This window comes from Aulonocara sp. 'chitande type north' Nkhata Bay, linkage group LG3 (genome assembly GCF_057382095.1).
Source record: "Aulonocara sp. 'chitande type north' Nkhata Bay isolate Kocher_YH1m ecotype deep benthic linkage group LG3, A_spYH_male_GT1.1, whole genome shotgun sequence".
Lineage (NCBI taxonomy): Eukaryota > Metazoa > Chordata > Actinopteri > Cichliformes > Cichlidae > Aulonocara > Aulonocara sp. 'chitande type north' Nkhata Bay.
The window spans coordinates 72,135,368-72,157,431 of record NC_141346.1 but is presented as its reverse complement, the minus strand read 5'-3'; the positions used below and the strand labels follow the sequence as shown (position 1 = coordinate 72,157,431).

Genomic DNA, 22,064 nt, shown 5'->3' with positions numbered 1-22,064 from the left:
AACGCTGTTTCTCAATAATATTAAAAACCTAAAAACTATTGTTGTGGAAGATAGAAGTCACTGTGACAGCCCTCTGACTGTGGAGGACGTTTGTAATCCTATTTCTGCACTTAAGGCCAACAAATCTCCCGGCACAGATGGTTTAACTGCAGAGTTTTATGAATCATTTTCTAATCTCCTGGCTCCGTTCTTACTGCAGCTTTTCATAGGAAGTGTAGAGAATAACATCCTCCCTCCTACTCTTACTCAGGGTCTCATAACACTTATTCCAAAGCCAAACAAAGACTTACTTCTTATTGATAATTGGAGACCCATCTGTCTGCTCAATGATGACTATGAGATTAAGGCTTTAGTACTTGCTAACAGAATGAAAGAGTTCTTGGACACAATTATGGATGAGACACAATCAGGCTTTATGAGAAACAGACACCTTTCTAAGAACATGAGACTGGTTTTAGATCTACTTGATTACTCTGATTTGGTATCTGACTATAGCTTCATTCTCTTCCTGGATTTTTAAAAGGCTTTTGATACAATTGAACATCAATTTATTTTCCACTCTTTGGAAAAATTTGGCATTTTTCTGTAAAGCTATCAAAACCTTGTACACGAATGGCAATAGCTCAATTAAAATGATTAAGACTCCACCCCGAGATTTGACCTGTTATACAAGGAATCAGCACAGCTGATAAGGAGCTCATCATCAGCCAGCTAGCTGATGACACCACACTCTTCTTGAAGAATGCAAATCAAATCCGTCCAGCCCTTAGTGTTATTAGTGATTTCTCTGAGGCATGTTAATACTTTTAGCTATTTTATATCCATAAATGTAAGTTTATTAATAAAACACCATATTTCTGCCTTTTTATAAGGATATGAATTGTACATACAATCAATTTCAGACTCAACCAACAAAAAGCCTCTCAGAACAATATTTATATTGTAACAGTTGCTATTGTAATGCAGTGTATCACCACATGGCGGCGCCTCCTGTCTCACGACTGGTGTCACCCCCTTTTTGTTCTTCTTCGCACTCCTCCTGTAATGGATGCTCCCGTGTGTACGCGGACTAGTGTGCTCTTTAGTAATGTGTGGTAGAGGTAGCACTTTTATTTTTGATATTGTAAATAAATGAGTACTTTTTGGAAAGTCAGAAGCTGTTGCTCATTCGCTATCCACCTGCACACCTCCGCGGCTGGCTTCATCTCCACTGCACGTTACAATATGTTGATTTTTTTCGCCTCCTCATATCATCATTTTTTTACTCCTGGTTCTGTATGTTCATGTTCTGTTCTTTTGTAAACTTCATCTGTTTGTATGTTGTATACTCATTGTGTTTCAATAAAGTTCGATTTAAAAAAAGGTACGTTCTAAACGAAGCTTCAGACGTCACTGATCACGTGACTCTGGCCAAACGAATCAAGCCTCGACACGGTGCTTCTGAAGCAGCGCGTTGATCTTTCTGACACACGCACCGGAGCGTCAACTTCAAGCGGACCATCACTACGTCTCACATCTAAAGGTGTCAAGGTAACTTTGAACTGAGTTCAGTCAATCTGGAGTTTTTCCAAGTTTTCTGTTGCTCTCTGTGAGAGAAGAGCGTTAAAGGCGGGGCTCTCCAGAGTCCAGCAAAACAGGAAACCACAGCTGGGTGTGTGTAAGTGTGCAAACCAATAGAATGCATCGTGGTGGGGGGGGCATCACGGGCAAGAAAAAAATAAAATAATCGGTCGTACCCATGCTTCCCCGACGTCATGCCAGCGCATATTGGGAAATTCGTAGGCACCGATCGGTTTTCTATCAGCCATTTGCTGGGAGTAAGGGCGCCCTCCGTTTGCGAGGTGCGCCTGCTGCTGGCGGCACAGGGAGGAGAGGGCGGGGCGGCGGGGAGTCTCTGGCTGGCTGGAGCGGCATCTAATAACCAACTCGCAAAACAAAATAAAAACAACAAACAGATATTATGATACAGACTTATAATCTGCACCCATGTTTTTTCTAAATTCTATAAAGTGAGCGCGAGAGCCCTCGGTGCGCCTGCGCGCTGCTGAAGTCAAAGTAAACTTTATTGTCATCTCCGCTACAGACAGTCCAGCATATAGAGAGACGAGACGACGAGGCTGCAGTTACAGCGGTGCAAGTAAACAAACAATAAATATAAGAAGAGTAAGAAAATAAATCTACACTTTAGGACTCGGGGTAAAGGATCAATAACAATTTAAATTTATAATTTACAGTTTGATGATTTAAAGTCTCACACAACCCGTCAAAAGGGGCGGGGCCGGCTGCTTCCAAGTAGAGCACATTTCATTTATAATGATGTAAATCCAAGCCCATCATGGATTCACGATCTGAATCCTGGGTTGTGTGAAATCCCAGAAATCAACCTTAGACAAAGTGAATCTGTGAACTAAGGTGTAGGTCTGTTAGGTTAATTGTGCTGATCCTCGGGTTGGGGGATTTGTGTTTGTACTGGAGCGCAAAATTCAAACCAATGGAAGATGGACAACAAAAGTTCAAAGCCATCAGGTGCTCAGGTTAGAAAAAAGAGAAAAGATGCAGGTAAGCAGACGTGTGATTGGATAATGGCAGGTCATCCTGAACCAATCAGACTAAACTCCAAACAATACATTATGTTACAGATTTTAATATTAATTAGTCATTGTTACTTGTTGATTTGTCCTTTTCTCATTGTGTGACGAATTATGACGACTGTTTGGTAGCTGTTATTGTCTCTCTCTCTCTCTTCATGTGTGTTTCTCTGGTGAAACAATAGTTTTGTGTTAATGTTAGGGCTGCACGATTTTGCATAAAATGAGAATCACGATTTTTTGGCTTAGAATTGAGATCATGATTCTCTCATAACAATAAATAAACATAAAACAACAAATGTCTCACGTTTTGTTGTTGCAGCAAAATGTTGTCCTGCTTGAAATTCCGTCTCCACCGTTGCTCGACGCTGCGTGTACAGAGCAGGTAGTGCAACAATAGAAAAATAGTTGCGGGACGGCACTGTGTAGCGTTTGTCTAGGGTGTTGATCGTTTTCCTAAATCCCTCGTTTTGCACAGTGTTGATGGAGCCATATCTTTGGTCAGGTGATAAGTGATAGCCTCCGTGATGTCTTTGTGCCTGCGGGAGGTCGACGGGTATAGGGAAGCGCTGTATAAGGTTCCCGTTATTGATGTTTGGGTGGTTGACCGGGACGGATTTTCTCCTGTCACTTTCTCGTCATCCCTGACGTGCCCTCCGTTGTTTTTTCCCTGCTAATTTTAGCATCACACGGCACAGCTTCTGTATCACGTGGTATAAGGCTCCGCCCTTGTCATTTGTTGAGCAGGAAGAGTGAGCGCTTGTTTTCATGCAGAGTACGTCCCGGATCAAAATGTGAAGTTTTACAAATCACCACTTCTTTAGTGAATATCATTTCAGTCTCAGACAACCTCGTTTCTCTTACAGAGGTTGAATGCACCTTCTGCGGATGGCGGTACCACACAGTGTGCGTGGACTTCCCCTGCACAGAAGGCAACTACAAATGCTGTGAATGCTAAATAAAGAGAAACAAATGATCCCTGTTGTCTTTGCTTGATGATTGGTTTGAGTCTTGACAATCCACATTGCTGGCGTTGCATCTTTCAATGCCAGCAATGGCAGGTATCAGTGCTCAAACCTTTTGTGTTTGTTTCCAACAAGTTGCCCACCTCGGGAAACAAAAATGTGTTCTTTTACTTGTCAGATGAACATATGAGACACTTTGACTCTTCAGTGCAGTGTGGAGCCTAACAAAGATCTGTTTTGTGTCCCAGCTGATCAGCAGGAGGAGGAGAGTCTGACGGAGCAGCAGAGGAACATTTTCAGCTACTTGGACTCAGCTCAGCCACTACAGAGGAAACAATGAGCTCAACACAGAAGGTGACAGACAGAGCAGGACCATATGACCAAAGATATTTATCACCATATACATTTGAACATTTGCCATAACGATGTAGCTGACGATAGAATTGACAGCAGACAAAATACTTTACAGCTGCACAACTTTATTAAAAAGCCATCAATGTATTTTCACTGAAACAAGCAGCTGTTGTTTATGTGCATTAAAGTTATATAAAAATGTAACAGTGCAAATGCAAATTCCTCGCTGACAGTTTAACCAAAAGGCGTTTCCAGTGGAAACTGGCCGACACATCCTGAGCATAACCATGTATAATATCCACTAAACTTCAGAAGAGGTTATACAGTCGTGGCCAAAAGGTTTGAGAATTGCATAAATATTGGAACCTGGAGAAGTTGCTGCTTAAGTTTTTATAATAGCATTTTGCCTGCACTCCAGAATGTTATGAGGAGTGATCAGATGAACTGCATCGTCCTTCTTTGCCATGAAAACGAACTTAATCCCCAAAAAGCCTTACCACTGCATTTCATTGCTGTCATCAAAGGACCTGCTGAGACCATTTCAGTGATCGTCTTCTTAACTCAGGTGAGAATGTTGGCGAGCACGAGGCTGGAGATCATCATGGCTGTATCCCGATTCAGGTTCTGCAGCTTTAAAGTCCTCAAGGGCCGCGTACTCAAAGACCGCTAAGGCCGAAGTGCGAGGCTCGTAGGCTCGTGAAATGGGACGTCTAACCTCCGTCGCGCTGCCCAGGTTGCCTAGCAACCATGATACTAACAGCTGGAAACGTTTCATACAGCTTTGTTTGACAGAAATGAAGGAGAACATATTTAGTTCATTTGTTTCTACATGAGCTCTGTGTGATTTGATGAGTATCTGAGGCTGAGACCACAGGACTGTGAAACATGATTGTTGGGCTTCATTTCTGTGCTGAACAGTCGTTTAAGATTAGCTGTAAATAACAATTAGCTGATGTTGTTCATGAGACTAAAGTCATCTCACTGTGGTAATGTAAATATAATATGGCCAATATTATAGTTATTATATTAATCACTTCACTCACAGACAAGTATCTGTGACAGTGTGTATACAGATGTATCATATATAAGGGACAAATATTGTTCATTTAATATGTTGGTACTAAATGTGGCTCAATGCTTACATATATGTGTAAAAAGCAAATGTAGGAGCTGTGATAACTGTGTCTGATAGAATGAAGAGTAGACTGATATATGAAATATTCCTTTATTGGGTGAGAAAATCAGACCATGTCATAACTGCTTTAAGTCACACAGAATAGATATCAGAGCCTTAAACAGGCTGACTTCTGCTAAATGGGTCAAACTGGGCAGAAAGTCTACAAACACATAACATCCTTATAGAATATGATGTAACACTATAGATCAACTTAGCTCAGAATATATAAAGCATATAAACAGTTACAGCAATATGATGCAACAAACACAGCAGCTACTGATCCAAAATACTCAAAGCTTCATAGAACTGAAACCAACATTTATTTTTAGCTCCATTCTGCTGCTGATACAGACTTTAGGTTTCTGAACATTAAACTTGTTGCTGCCTTTCATAGTGTGTAACTTGAAGGCCCTGAGTACTTTCTCCCACACTGGAAACACTGGGATGATCACATTATTTGAACATTACCTAATAAGACTGATTCAGGACCAGAGATGGGCAGTAACGCGTTACTTGTAACCCAAGTAAGGGATTACTATTGCAAAAACGGTAATTAGATTACCGTTACTTTCCCGTAGGAACGCTGCGTTACTAAAACCGTGATTTTTTTGCGAGAATGTCTCATGACAGTGACGTAAGCGAGTGCGACGTTAGTGACAACAGCTGTGTGCAGATCAACAATGGATCACATATCGAGTGCGGGAGAGAGTATGAGCGTGCAGCGTTTAAAGCGTGGAAGTACTGACCTTACTTTGAGTTTGATTCCATAAAAAGTGACAAAAACATTAGTGTCCGCTGTGCGTGGGAAGAAAACTTCTTTTTACAGCGGAAAAAAACCCCTAAACTTCCAAGCAAGCACCAAGTGCGCAACGACGTAATGGGAAACTCACAGAGAAACTTGCGGATTCTTCCACTGACCGCGGCACACCTGCACCAGGGTAAACCTCCGCCTACCCAACTCCTGCTTTACAGGTGAAAATAGAGCAACAGGACCGCTGAGTCTTTGACTTTATTTATGTTCTGCTGTGTTTTACTTGCATCTATTTGAAAGACTGAGTGTAAACACAAAAAATATTTTATTTTATGTGCTGGAATGTGCAGAAAATAGGTTTCAATGTTAAACTAATTTCTTCCAGTCAGAGAATGTTGCATATAATTAAATTTTTGCTTGATGCATAAAGTTAAAAGATTAAAACTAATAAAACAAGTTTAAAAAAAGAGACTTTTCCATTTGATTACATTTTATATGGTGGATTATGTAGAATCGTGTTTTTAAAAAGTAACTAAGTAACTAAGTAATTAATTACTTTTGAAAATAAGTAATCAGTAAAGTAACGGGATTACTTTTTTGGGAAGTAATCAGTAATTAGTTACTGATTACTTTTTTCAAGTAACTTGACCAACACTGATTCAGGACAGACAGTTATGTTAAACTTTCCTAGCAGTCCTTCACAAACAGGGAACAGTCTGTCTATTCTCTCCATCTGTCAGCTGCTGCTGGCTCTTCCTCCTCCTCTTCCTCACACACTGCTGAGTTTGTCCTGGTGGATCATCAGGGCTGCAAAGCCTCACAGATGATGTGCAGCAGTGGCTCCCTCAGTCTGTCCTCACTCTGGACACTTGCAGTCGTCACACATGGAAATCAAATGTGTGATAAGCTGCAGGATTCAAACACAAGTGTAACTTATAAACACATGTTCATACTTTTATTCCACAATCAGAGAGAAAGAAACAGAGAGAGAGTGCAGGACAGACAGACAGGTGACAGTCTCAGGTGTACACACTGCTACACAACAGCACCAGAGAAGCAGGATTTAGTGTTTGTGTTATTACGAGTGTAAACAAGAAGAGTTCCAGATGGTGCAGTGGACACATGTGTGACTGCTGTGATTAAAGCATCTTTCTTTCAGCTTAACGAGTGAACCGTCAGCTCGTTCAAACACACGTTAAAGTGCGTTTGGCTCGACACCACCGAACAGAGGCAGCAATATAACACAGCTAACATTAACAGTGCAGTGAATCCTGCTTGTGCCGTGATGTTCAGGACTGCAAACCGAGCAGCATCACTGACTTTCAGCTTGTTGTGTTTGTGGATATATGAGTGAGTTTAATTATCCACAAAATCATCACATTCTCTGTCAGATTAAGGTCGACTATTGAACGGCGTATATTTTAAAGGCTTTAAAACCAAGTTAACGCTGAAAGTACAAACATCACTAATGTCACATAACTCTGCCGACAAGGCATAGCTATGGCTATGAAATGCTCTTTGTGTATCACTTCTTCATTATGAAAGATGTCATTAATGCACTAGTAATGTCTCATCTGGAGTATTGTTCAATCATTTGGTCAGCAGCTAATAAGACAGATCTTAACAGACTTCAGTTAGTCCAGAATAAGGCGTCCAGATTAGTGTGAAGATGTTCATACTATACTAATATTGATCAAATGCATAATAACCTTTCTTGGCTTCCTGTACAGGCTAAAATATTCTATGGCTTACTTGTAGTTCTAAAGAAAGCAATTCTGTTAAACACACCACATTTATTCTGCTCAGCTGCAGTATCCAGATGAAATACATCATCATATTACACAGTTTTCAACAAGCTGCAATTTAGTAAATGCTCGAGTTAAAAGTAACGTTTTGTAAAACTGTTACATTTAGAGCAACTTTTAAGTGGAATAAGTTCCCTTAAAAAATTAGAGAATTATTCAAAACTTCAATGAACACTTAAAAGCCGATTTACAGAGCTTTTAGTTGTTGTAAATATTGTAAGACATGATTTGTTTTTGAAATTTGTGTAATGTGCCTCAATGTTATTGATATTCATCATCAACATCATCAACTTTATTTATAAAGCACTTTAAAACAACCACAGCTGACACAAAGTGCTGTACATTGGAACTGTAAAATAAAATTACATGAGCTATAAATAAAACACAAATAAAAGAAGAGTGAAATCATTAATTAAATAACTACTTCAATTAAAAGAGAAACTAAGTCTCACTGAGGTTAAAAGCCAAGGAATAAAAGTGGGTTTTAAGACGTGATTTAAAAGTGGACAGTGAAGGGGCCTCTCTAACATGCATGGGCAAATGATTCCATAACTTTGGAGCCACAATAGAGAAGGCCCCGCCCCCTCTGAGCTTCCTCCTGGATCTCGGTACCTCCAGGAGCAGCTGGTCAGCTGACCTGAGAGACCGACAGGGTGTGTGGAGATGAAGAAGCTCAGAGAGGTAAGGCGGGGCAAGACTGTGAAGGCATTTAAAAACAAACATAAGAATTTTAAAATGAACTCTAAAAGACACAGGCAGCCAGTGCAGAGAGGCTAGCACGGGGGTTATATGCTCTCTTTTTTAAGTTCCTGTTAAGAGTCGTGCAGCCGCATTTTGAACCAGCTGCAGACGTGAGAGCAATGACTGACTGACCCCCACATAAAGTGAGTTACAGTAGTCCAGGCGGGAAGAAATAAAAGCATGGATCACTGTTTCAAGGTGCTGCCTCGAAAGAAAAGATTTTACTCTTGCCAGTCGCCTTAAATGATAAAAACTGGACTTCACCACTGCTCTGATTTGGTTGTCCAATTTAAAATCACTGTCCAACTTAAAACCAAGGTCAGTAACAACAGATTTAAAGTAGACTTCCAGGGATCCTAAAACAATAGAGGAGGACTCACAGGGACCACTGGGTCCAAACACCAACAGCTCTGTTTTCTTTTCATTAAAATTTAAAAAGTTTAGAGCCAAACAAGCTTTAATGTCATCTAGACATGTCAAGGGAGGTTTTATGGAGATGCCATCCTTGTGTTTTAGTGGCAAATAAAGTTGGCAGTCATCGGCATAACAATGAAATGAGATCCCATGCCTTCTAAGGATAGAACCCAGAGGCAATGGATACAGTGAAAAGAGCAGTGGCCCTAAAATTGAGCCCTGTGGGACGCCGCATGACAGAGGAGCAGAAGACGATTCGTAACCGAGAAGGCTGACAGAGAAATATTATTATTATTGATTGCTTATTATTGATTGCTTATATTTGAACAATTGTGAAACCTCACTGTGGATGTAAGAGTGAAATTATGTGGGTATCTTGAATCCACTTTATTGTGTAATATTTTATGTGAGTATTTGACAGAAGACGAGCAACATCTGTTGTGGAAGCTAACGGGGTTCCTTTAGAATAAACAAACATAGGATTTATTATCACTGAATAATTCTGTATAAATCTATACAAATTATAGAAATATGTAATAGGAAACAACAAAATAATCTAAATTATAAAACAGTGTGTGTGTGTGTGTGTGTGTGTGTGTGTGTGTGTGTGTGTGTGTGTGCATGATTTTAGTGTTTGAACAGTCATGAATTATCTTTAACCCTTTAGAGCCGATCGGAGCGGGAACGCTCTGTTATGCGTAACTATTTTTAAATCCCGGTAGCACTGCAACCACGTAAGCTAGCGCAAAAATTTTTTTTGCATATGAAACCGGAGTTGTACTTACATCTTATGCCATCAGCTTGTCCTAGGTCACGGTTTCCTTCCACATAAAGCTTTGCAAAAACTGCATAAAAAGCGCTTGCAGGAACAAAAACATAATATTCCAGAAACACGCTTTACCGATAAGATCAGCTGTTCAAAACACTTCCTACGTTGGAATAGACGTCAGCGCGAACTTTTGCATTTCCGCCATTACCTGCCCGAAACCGGAAGTGACGTCATTTTCGCGGAAATGTAGTCTTTTTTGCGATCAGGGCCTCAGGGCCTATACTGCTCTTTTTAAAAGTTATCTTTGACTTTATGACTTTCTGTGTCGTTTCTGGGATGCTTAGGACTCATATTGCACTGCTGAAAATAGTTTATTTTGATGCATATGCTGCTTTTTTGCAAATTTGCAGTATAATATTTATTTTCGTTTTTCCTGCAGTGTATAAAAATTGGTGTATTTCAAAAATAAAACTATGAAGACACTCAAAATAAATTTCCTGTGGTGGGAAACTATTTTGTGCAACTTTTTTGTATTTACAGTTTTGAGGGATAAGCCTCTTAAATTTCTCTAACTACAAATATGTTAAAAAATCAAAAACGATTTTCAATTTTTTTGTAGTTTATTGCACTTTTTTGCAATTTATGTAATTACTATGCACTTAATGAATACATATTATTAAAATCTGGGCTATAATGGTTGTATTGATGTATAGCAACTTGAAATGCTCCCAAAAATGGCTCCACAGCATGTAAAAATATAATATAAGCTCTGGCGGACTTGGTTCTATGGTAGGTCTTAAAGGGTTAACAGCAGGTTGGATGTAATGTGTTAGAACTACCAGCAGGTGGGGATAAGAGACCTTTAAGGTGTTTGGTGCCACGCTCCACCTTCAGGTTTAAAACTAGTGTTAATGGAGTTTGAAGGTTGAGTTTGTTCCACGACTGCATTTCACTCACTGCCTCTGTTTGTATCTCTATCACTGCAGGACCAACATGGAGCCAGAAGTCAGCGCTCTCAGGAGGCCGACAAACCCCACAGAAGAAAGGGAGAGAAAAAACACACCTGTGACGAGTGTGGGAAGGGTTTTACTGTGAGGGCTTCACTAAAACAGCATCAGGTCATCCACACTGGAGAGAGACCGTTCAGCTGTGACTTGTGTGGAAAGTCTTTTTCCTTGAAGGGTTCCCTAACAAGACACCAACTCATCCACAGTGGAGTTAGAGCGTACAGCTGTGATCAATGTGGCAGAGCTTTTACTGACAGTAGCCACTTACAGAGGCATCTAGTTACCCACTCTGGAATTAAGGCATACAGCTGTGACGAGTGTGGGAAGGGTTTTACTGAGAAGGGTTACCTAAAACAGCATCAGGTCATCCACACTGGAGAGAGACCGTTCAGCTGTGACTTGTGTGGAAAGTCTTTTTCCTTGAAGGGTTACCTAAAAACACACCAACTCATCCACAGTGGAGTTAAAGTGCACAGCTGTGATCAGTGTGGCAGAGCTTTTACTCACAGTAGCAGCTTACAGAGGCATCTAGTTACCCACTCTGGAATTAAGGCATACAGCTGTGACGAGTGTGGGATGGAGTTTACTCTGAAGGCTTCACTAAAACAGCATCAGGTCATCCACACTGGAGAGAGACCGTTCAGCTGTGAACAGTGTGGAAAGTCTTTTTCCTTGAAGGGTTACCTAAAAACACACCAACTCATCCACAGTGGAGTTAAAGTGCACAGCTGTGATCAGTGTGGCAGAGCTTTTACTCAAAGTAGCAGTTTACAGAGGCATCTAGTTACCCACTCTGGAATTAAGGCATACAGCTGTGACATCTGTGGAAAAACTTTCAGCCAGAGAGGGAGCCGAAATGAACACCTACGCATTCACACCGGACATGATGTGTACTGCTGTGAACAGTGTGGCAAACAGTTTACAACAGACGCAGTCTTACAACGACACATGTTTACCCACACTGAGGAGAGACCTTATGAATGTGACCTGTGTGAGAAGACTTTTAAATCTCCACATCACCTGAGACGACACCAACAGATCCACACCAGAAAGAGACTCTACAAGTGCAGCTACTGTAAGGTATGTATTTATTAGGGGTGCAACGATACACAAAATTCACGGTTCGGTTCGGTTCGATACTTTGGTGTCACGGTTCGATATTTTTTCGATACAAAAAATGTTCATGCCTTTTTAATTTGTCATTTATTAAACTTGTAAATATATATTTTAACTCAAAAGTACAGTTTTTAAATTTAATGTTGCTGAAACAAAAGTAATTTAAAAAATAAATATATCTCAGGGCTCTCAAAATTTCAAAATCCCTGGTAGCCCTTCGGGCAGGGACTCTTCAGTTTTTGGTAGCCCAAAATAAATGTAAGTAGCCCGAATAAAAAAGAAAGCAATTTTTTGATTGATGTTTTGTTTCCTTTACAATATTGTTGAAAAAATTGTTGAAAAACAAATTACAACATTGTATAAAAATTACAATCATCAACTCAAATACTTGGTTCTAATTGAACAGAAATTTCTATGAACTTGTAAGAACTGTGTAGGACATGAATCAGTCTGTGTCAGATCCTGAATTTGAAATTTCCACTGAAGTCACGGGTAAGAACAAGTGGAACCAAGATCAAGGCCATTTGCTTTTTGAACTTTGCAAAGACTGCTAAATTGTGCCAGTGGTAGTTCACTCTTTGCAACATAGTACGCTGTTCTAAACAGATTTTTTCAGGTTTATTTTTAGTATGTTATTTGCAATTGGTGTTTGTTCTGGGAAAGATATTGCAGACTGAGCAATAATGCATTTCTTGCATTTCTCATGGGTTCTAATGGGGGCCTTTCTTAGAATGACTGGTCCCAGTAACAAAGGCGCTTGTTGACTCAGCAATTGAAAGAAAACCAACGACACACCCGGCAGAACATTATGTTATTTACACGGGTCCACATAAGTGGTCCGGATGTGCGCATTCGCTGTCAAAATAAAAGACACGCACCAGATAAGAAGTTGCAGCGCGCGTTTGCGTCCATATAAAAGGCACTGTTTTTGTCCGCTAGAGTGGGATTTTCACGGCACATTCCGCACCACATCTCTGTGCGTTCATCATTTGTTTGAAGCCAGCTCATCTCCTGCAACCACTTTTCCGAGAATACGTGCTTCTTTTGTGGTTCGGACTCCTTCTGACATTTCTTTGGAGGTGGAGGAACATCACAGTAATTGCTTAAAGGAGCTTCTTCGACATCTTTAAGAGTTCTAAACAAATGTCTGTCCTCCTCCAGAAAATCTTACAGTGGGGCAAAAAAGTATTTAGTCAGCGACCGATTGTGCAAGTTCCCCCACCTAAAATGACGACAGAGGTCAGTAATTTGCACCAGAGGTACACTTCAACTGTGAGAGACAGAATGTGAAAAAAAAATCCATGAATTCACATGGTAGGATTTGTAAAGAATTTATTCGTAAATCAGGGTGACGATATTGTGCAGCACGCAAGATAAACAGCGCACAATGTGCTTTGAGGCAGCAGCCAAGAAAGCTGTAGTCCGCGTCTGTGAATATCCGTGTGTACACCTGTGTGCATACCTGTGTGGATCAGCATGCTTGCATTCCAAAGGTTTCTCCATGTAACGATCTGCTAGGGAGTGTGGGGAGCCACAGCCCTGTCCTCCAGGGTATGAAGCCGGTATGGAGGAGATCAAACCTCCAGACATCCAGAGGCTCCCAGAGCACAAGAGACCAAGGAAGACCAACAGAGGGGCAGCCGTGCCACTGTCCCAGTAAGAGCTGAGGAGAGTCCCAGATGAGGGCTCACTCAGCAGCCGCGGAGCAGAAGCCAGGGGGAGTTGCAGTGACGCGCCCGTGAGCTCCGCCGGCAGCCAGCCGTGCCTGAGTGACCGAGCCCCAGGCTGAGAGGCCGGGGGCACCCCACCTTCGAAGTGGCCCGAGCGAGCCCCAGGCTCCAGGCCCCGATAAGCGGCCGCCAAGGAGTGAGCCGGTGTGTACCCGGATGCCCACCCCCAAACACAAAGAACCACCAATGCACCGACACCTGAGGGAGTCCGCCACCGGCAGGGGAAATGGTGGTGGTGGAGATAGGCCTCCAAACCTTGGAGGGCCTGAGATGTCCCCAGAGTTGTGGCGTCTGATACCCAACCTGACATATAGACACAGACATACAGGAACACACAGACACAAACATCCATTCCCACCCTCATGCTCTCATATGCACTTACTCCACACTCAACCAATGTGGTTGGGACATAAAGAGACGCTGTACACACTCCCCAAGCGTACTCTACGAACCAGGTCTAGGTACCCTTGCCCCTGGAGGGGGGAACTGCACCCAGACCCAGGTGGTGTTACCCTTTTCCCTGTGGTGGGGAGAGGCAGACCGCCCCGACTCCGCAGCAGCAGGGAGGCCCCACACTCCAGACTGCAGTCGGACGGCCAACTCCTCCTAGCCCCCCTGCTCCAGCAGGCCGCAGAGAATGGGGGTGAGAGAAGACTCCAAGCCTCCCTCCACCCGCATCTTTGTAGTGTTGATGCATGTGTGTTCTAAGGTGCATTTAAAACCCAGGAGGGCATGGAGCTACCTGCCAGAGAGGAGCAGGTAAGCGCATAGTCCCTCCTGCTAGCCCTCAATGTCGCACGTGTATTTAAAATTGAGAGGTGGGCAACGACGCCAGGGGTGAGGTGTACAACCCTGATGGTAATTTAGACTCCGTGTATCGTGCCCACCCCCAAGATCCTATATGTATGTGTAATGAGAGTGTGAGTAATGTGATTGTCTAAGATGTGGGATAAAATTGAGGCAGAGGCAGCCAGAAGGGGACAGAGGGGTGGGGGGTAGCCTCCTCTGCACCCTGGTGACATACCCCTACTCCAAGGCCCTGCATGTGTGGGTGGTTGTGGTGGAGCGGGAAGAGGGAGGCAGCTGGAGATGGGGAGCGAAGGAAGGGAGGGGCAGGTGACCCCTACCCGGGGCCAGCTCCCCCGCTGACCCCAGTAGGCACTCCCATACTCCGCGACCCGCCAGGGAAAGGGGGCCCAGGCCCATCCAGACCGGGACCCAGCGCAGCAGCGCCCCCCAGCCCCGGGACAGTCCACCCAACCCCACCACAGAGAAAACTGCACCCACCCCACCATCCACTCATCTTCCAGACTACATGAGACAATAGACACCCAGGCTGAGATCTTCCTCCACCTCTCCTGTATCTCCCCCTCCTGCAGAGAGTTCCTGAGGAGAGGAAAGCTCCTGCAAGGTGTGACAATCTCCCCCACCAGTTGAAGAGCCCCCCAGGTGGCTCGACGCACCAGCGGCACCCTGCGCCAGGGATGGGCCCCCATGCACCCACCCGCCCTCAACCCCGGCAACACACCAACCAGGATCCAAGGCCCCGAGGCCCGGCCAGGGCCCCAGCCCAGAGACGGAGCGCCCCCAGAACCTCACGCCCATCCCGGACCCACCCAGGGGCAGCCAGGCTACCAGGTCAGTAACCCACGTCCGTCAGCAAAGACCCTCCCTTAGCCCCGCTGCACGCAGCCACGAGGAAACAGTCACCTGAGAGCCAGAAGAGCCCCCAACCGGACATGACCGCTACCCCGGGTTGAGCCCCCCAAGGAAGATGCCTCCGGGGAACCCCCCGACGCCCTAAGCCTGTCCCTACCCCCACACCAATCACAACAGTGAAGGCGGGACCTAACTATGACCCCCCCCACCCCCACTAGGTGATGGAGCTGATCAAAGGAGCCCAGAGCAATTGATCTGATGTGGTGGCCGAGGCTGTATCAAGAGTAATGTAATCTAATAGATAATTTCTATATTGGTTAGAATTAAGATTGTTTTTATTTTTCCAGTTCATGAGGACAGTTTTCTTGGCTATGCATAGGGCAGTGAAAACCATATGGGCTATATTCTTTTCTGAAGTGACATTATCTAAGCTGCCCAACAAACACACTAAGGGGGAAGTTGGAATGTTACATTTCAGACATTTTGATAAGTCTTCACATATCTCGCGCCAAAACTTCTGCACTGGTGGACAGAACCAAAGAGCGTGAATGTAATTGTCTGGTGTATTGCCTTGACAGTGTGAGCAGTTGTTGGAAGATGTAAAGCCTATCTTGAACATCCGATGACCTGTATACTGCACTCTATGTAGTATTTTGTATTGTATTAATTGCAGACTGGGATTTTTAATCAATTTAAAGGTTTTTAAGCATACCTGAGACCAGAAGTTTTGGTCTAAACTGACTGATAAATCTGCTTCCCACTTTGCAATAGGAAGTGATATTGATTCATCTAATTTAGAAAGTGTTCTGTATATTTTAGATAATAATTTGGGGGATTTAAGAGTAAGGAAATGTGCCGCACTTGGTGGTGTTTGTAATTCAACTTGACTGAGGTTAAATTTCTTTTTTATTATGGATTTAATTTGTTGATATTCTAAAAATCTTTTCTTGTTGATCCCATATTGTGCAACTAGTCTGTCAAATGGAATAAATTCTGTTCCCTCTAATGTATGTTCTAAGTGTTTAATTCCTTTACAACTCCATTCTGGGAAATTAATCATATTATTGTTTTGTAATATGTCAGGGTTATTCCAGATAGGTGTACGTTTGCATGGGATTAATGAAGACTTCGTTATTTTTAGAAACTCCCACCATGCTGTCAGAGAAAAGCTGATGTTGATACTTTTAAAGCATTCATGTCTTTTGATGTTTGAGCTAATAAATGGTAGGTCTGAAATCTCTAGATCCTTGCATAGTGCCTGTTCAACATCTAGCCAGGGCTCATCTAAGAAGGTATGTTTTAACAATTCCGAGATGAACTGAAGCCTGTTGGCTAAGAAGTATTGGTGAAAATTAGGCAGTTCTAATCCTCCTCTATCCCTTTTTTTTGTAGCATTTTTAAGCTGATATGCGGGGGTTTATCTTTCCAAAGGAATTTGGAAATATATGAATCCAGAGATCTGAACCAATCTTGTGATGGTTTGTTAGGGATCATCAAAAATAAGTAATTTATTTTTGGCAAGATCATCATTTTTATAGTGGCGACCCTTCCCATGAGTGATATGGGTAAAGATTTCCATCTAGTCGGATCGCCTTCTACTTTCTTTAGAAGTGGGATGTGGTTTAATTTAGTTAAGTCTGAAAGCTTAGGAGAAACATTAATACCTAAATATTTAATAGTTCCGGATTGCAGTGGGGCAGAGGAAGTATTATGGAAGGAGCAGTTAATGGGGAGAACTGTAGATTTTGGCCAGTTAATTGAATAATCTGAAACTCTTGAAAACCAGTTTATTAGAGTAATTACCTCAGAGAGGTTGGTTTGTGTGTTTTGCAAAAAAAGCAACACATCATCCGCATAGAGACTGATTTTATGTTCTATGTTCTTACATTTTATGCCCTTAATTGTTGTAGCCTGTCTAAATGCTGCTGCTAGAGGTTCGATAAAAATTGCAAAAAGTGAAGGAGAGAGTGGGCATCCCTGTCTGGTGCCCCTCAGGAGACAGAAGCTGGAGGATGTCTGGTCATTTGTTCTGATACGAGCTGTTGGGGAATTGTATAATATTCTTATCCAGTTTATGAAAGAGTTTCCAAAACCAAATTTGTGTAAAGTTGCGAATAAAAATTTCCAGTTAACTCTGTCAAATGCTTTTTCTGCATCTAGAGATAATATTATGGTTTCGATGTTTTTATTGTATGAGTAGTCTATTAAATTAAGTAATCTACGAGTGTTTGTTGAGGAGTGCCGACCTTTTATGAAACCAGTTTGGTCAGGATGAATTAAGAGGGGGGTTATTTTCTCTAATCTCTTTGAGAGAGCTTTGCAGATTATTTTAAGGTCTACATTTAAAAGAGAAATTGGACGATAGCTTGAGGGAAATAAAGGGTCTTTGCCTGGTTTTAGCAGGAGACTAATGTTGGCAGAATTCATGTTTGGTGGTAGTCTGCCCTTTTCCTCGATTTCCTGCAACATGCTGTGGAATACTGGTGCCAGAATTGTCCAGAATTCTTTGTAGAATTCTGCAGGGAAGCCGTCTGGACCTGGAGCCTTATTATTGGGCATACTTATCAGGGCTTCCTGGAATTCAGTTGGCGTCAGTGGCGAATCCAGTTCCATTGCTTGACTGTCTAGTAATTTTGGAAGAGTAAAGTTGTCAAGAAACAGGTCAATTTCATTTTTAGATGGGTTTATTTGTGGTGAGTATAAAGTTTCATAGAAATCCCTAAAAATGTTGTTTATTCTTCCAGGGTCATATATTGTGTTCCCCGATAAATCTTTAGCAGCACATATAGTTGTTTTTTTCTTTCTTTATTTTTAACTGGTTAGCTAGAAATCGACCTGATTTGTTACTGTGTTCAAAATTCTGCAAGCGAAGTCTTTGTATAAGGAATTGTGTTTTTTTTTTTATTTATTAATAGTTTCATTTAATTCTAGTTTTGTCTTGCGTATTTTGTTCAATGTTTCCTGATCTTGGTCGCACGCGTAGGCTTCTTCTAGTGATTTGATGGTTTTTTCTAATTCCTGAATATATTTGTTTTCTTCTTTCTTTTTGTGTGATGAGAAAGAAATTATTTTACCTCTCATCACAGCTTTCCCTGCTTCCCATAGAACAGAAGCAGATATTCCGGGAGTGTCATTAAAGTCTAAATATGAAGTCCATTCCTTTTTAAAATATTTAATAAAGTCTTCATCTTTAAGCAGTGATGTATTAAATCACCAGTTTTTACTTGGCGTAGTATTATTCTTGTGCATTAGTGTTAAAGATACAGGACCATGATTGCTGACAGCTATAGGATGAATCTCAGTGTCTGAAATGTCACACAGCAGTGAGCTGCTGACCAAAAAATAATCCAGACGAGAGTAAGAGTGATGAACATGCAAGAAAAAAGTATATTCCTTACTGTTGGGGGGAAGGGAGCGCCATGCATCGCGAAGGCCAAAGTCGCTCATATACTGTTTGATTATATTTGTGGATTGCCAATTGCGCTGAGTTCCTGTTGTGTTGAGCCTATCCATTTCTTCATTTAGTCCAAGGTTGAGGTCACCGCCAAGAATGAGTGCGCAATCGAGGTGTTCAGAGAGTGTACTAAAAAATCCGTGGAAGAATGAGGGTTCATCAACATTTGGACCATATATACTTACAATACATAGTTTTTTGTTCAATATTGATAGTTTAATAATTAGAAATCTACCCTCTGGATCTATAACTGTATCGAGTACTGTAAAATTAACATTTTTATGTATTAAAATTGCTACTCCCCGTTGTCTAGAATTATAACAGGCTGCAAACACGTTAGGAAACTCAGGTGTTTTAAGTTCGTTTAAACCTGTGACAGGTCTGTGAGTTTCTTGTAATAAAACAACATCTGCCTGTAGTTTTTTAAGCTGGTTAAATATCTTTAACCTCTTTCCTCTGGTGCCAGCTCCATTTACATTCCATGTGACAAACCTCAGCATGCCCATAATTGTGTGTGTATGTCTAATGATGTACGCTGGGTGTTTCGTTTAGACAGGTGGAGAGAGTGTGGAAACATCCCTTGTTTGTAAATAGAAAGAGAGAGAGAGAGAAAAAAAAGTGTGGTGAGAGGCTCCATAAGTCTGACTATGTGTGTGAATATTCACTAATATGAACAAGCGTGGCTTGTGTTATGTGTCCTGCAAGTCTGTGCGTGCTGTGAGGCTGTTGTGAATGTGCTGCCGTTGAGCGGATGTGTTTGCGTGATCGTGGTGTGAAAATATGGAGAAATAGAGGGTGTTGTTTGTAGGTGAGTGGGGAAGTAGGTGAACACAGCAGTGAAAGACAAGAGAAAGAAAGAAACCACATGAACTGTGAGCAACAACAAAAAAAGGAAACGAAACAGAAACATTCCAATTAAAGTAATGACGGAGGGTGACGGTGTTATATCTGCTATGACATCCTACTGATATTACTAGGTTAAACCCATTTTAGAGGAGAAAGTGTGAATGAATAAGAAAAGAGTGTAGCGGGTTCTTATCTGGAATCAATCAATCAATCAAGCTTTTATTCGTCACATGCAGGTTGCCCTGCAGTGAAATGGGACACCCCCCCCCCCCCCCCCCCCCCCCCCCCCGACCGTACATATATCAGAATCAGAATCAGAATACTTTATTGATCCCTGGGGGAAATTATTTTTTGTTACAGTGCTCCATTTTAAACCAACATTAAGACAAGACAGACAATACACTAACTAAGAATAGTACAATATATACATATATATACATACATACATACATAAGTCACTCATAAATAAATAGTTGGAAAAGAAACGTGTAGTTGTAGCAGCAAACAGTGTGTTAAGTGGATGCGTTGTACAGGGAGATGGCCACAGGCAGGAATGATTTCCTGTGTCGTTCAGTGGTGCTTTTCGGTAATCTCAGTCTCTCACTGAACGTGCTCCTGTGACTGACCAGCATGTCATGGAGTGGGTGGGAGGTGTTATCCAACATTGTCTTTATCTTGGACAGCATCCGCCTCTCCGACACCACCTTGAGGGAGTCCAGCTCCATCCCCACAACATTGCTGGCCTTACGGATTAGTTTATTAAGTCTGTTGGCATCTGCGACCCTCAGCCTGCTCCCCCAGCATGCAACAGCATAGAGGATCGCACTGGCCACAACAGACTCATAGAAAATCCTCAGCATTTTCTGGCAGATGTTGAAGGACCTCAGTCGCCTCAAAAAATAGAGACGACTCTGGCCCTTCCTGTAAAGTGCTGTGGTGTTTTTAGCCCAGTCCAGTTTATTGTCAATGTGTACTCCAAGGTATTTATAGTCCTCCACAATGTCAACACTGACCCCCTGAATTGAAACAGGGGTCAAGTGTTTCCTGGTCTTCCTGAAGTCCACGATCAGTTCCTTGGTCTTTGCCACGTTGAGCTGCAGATGATTCTGCTCACACCACGTGACAAAGGAGTCGACCACAGCCCGGTACTCTGTCTCATCATCCCTGCTGATGCATCCAACCACCGCAGAGTCATCAGAGAACTTCTGAAGATGGCAGGTCTCTGTGCAGTGGCTGAAGTCTGTGGTGTAGAGGGTGAAGAGGAAGGGGGAGAGGACAGTCCCCTGTGGTGCCCCTGTGTTGCTGATCACCTTGTCAGACACACACTGTGGGAGACGTACATATTGTGGTCTTCCTATCAGGTAATCAACAATCCAGGACACCAGAGAAGCATCCACCTGCATCGCTGCTAACTTATCACCCAGGAGGGTCGGCCTGATGGTGTTGAAAGCACTGGAAAAGTCAAAAAACATGACCCTCACAGTGCTCGCCGGCTGGTCCAGATGGGTGTAGACACGATTGAGCAGGTAGATGATGGCGTCCTCAGTTCCGAGACGAGGCTGATAAGCGAACTGAAGGGGATCCAGGTGTGGTCTTACTATGGGTCGCAGCTGGTCCAGGATGAGCCTTTCCAGGGTCTTCATGATGTGGGAGGTCAATGCCACGGGCCTGTAATCCTGGGGGCCACTGGGACGAGGCGTCTTTGGTACAGGGACGAGGCATGATGTCTTCCACATCACCGGGACCCTCTGCAGACTCAGACTCAGCATAAACAGTTTATGAAAGACTCCACACAGCTGGGGGGCACAGGTCTTGAGGACAAGGGGACTCACTCCGTCTGGTCCAGCAGACTTGCCTGAGTGAAGTCTCCTCATTTGCATCTCAACCTGGTATTGAGTGAAGGTGATGGGTGGGGGAGGGGTGTCAGGACTCTCACAGGAGGCAACATGTGAAGAGAGAGGCTGGCACAGTGGTGTGGCTCTGGATTCCAGGCTGACTACAGGTGAGGTTGTGGGGGTGGGAGCAGACACTGTGGTGTCAAATCTATTGAAAAACAGATTCAACTCATTGGCTCTATTCTCACCTCCCTCAGTTCCCCTGCTGTTGGTTGGCCTGAATCCAGTGATGGTCTTCATGCCCCTCCACACCTCTCTCATGCTGTTCTGCTGGAGTTTCCACTCCAGCTTCCTCCTGTAATTGTCCTTAGCCTCTCTGATCTTGTCCTTTAGTAACACCTGGATCTTCCTCACCTCCTCTTTGTTGCCCCCTCTGAAAGCCCTCTTCTTGTTGTTGAGGAGGGCTTTGATGTCCTTAGTCACCCACGGCTTGTTATTTGGGTAACAATGAACAGTCTGAGCTGGAACAATGGAGTCGGTGCAGAAAGTTATGTAGTCTGTGATACACTCAGTAAGCCCATTGATGTCCTCGGCGTGAGGATCACAGAGTGTTTCCCAGTCGGTCACCTCGAAACAGCCCTGTAGTTCTGCTAAGGCCTCCTCTGACCACCTCCTGACAGTCCTGGTGGTCACAGGTTCCCTCCTCACAATTGGCACATAGCGGGGGGTGAGGTGAATCAGGTTATGATCTGACCTACCAAGTGGGGGGAGGGAGGAGGAGCTGTATGCATCCTTGACGTTAGCATACAGTAAGTCTAAAGTTTTCTCTCCCCTGGTGGGACAGTCCACATAT

The 22,064-nt window shown here is 42.9% G+C and overlaps 2 protein-coding genes across 2 annotated transcripts in view; both read left to right on the top strand.

Moving 5' to 3' along the window:
* Nucleotides 1-22,064, top strand: part of LOC147336918 (protein NLRC3-like) — a 1,139,417-nt gene that overhangs the window by 179,151 nt on the left and 938,202 nt on the right. The gene's annotated exons all lie outside the window — the stretch shown is intronic.
* Nucleotides 1,424-22,064, top strand: part of LOC147336942 (uncharacterized) — a 36,303-nt gene continuing 15,662 nt past the window's right edge. The window contains exons 1-3 of the mRNA XM_086265639.1: nt 1,424-1,530; nt 3,802-3,907; nt 10,551-11,651. Coding sequence (XP_086121765.1) covers nt 3,890-3,907; nt 10,551-11,651 — 1,119 coding nt within the window. The 5' untranslated portion in view covers nt 1,424-1,530; nt 3,802-3,889. The remainder of the gene's footprint in view (nt 1,531-3,801; nt 3,908-10,550; nt 11,652-22,064) is intronic.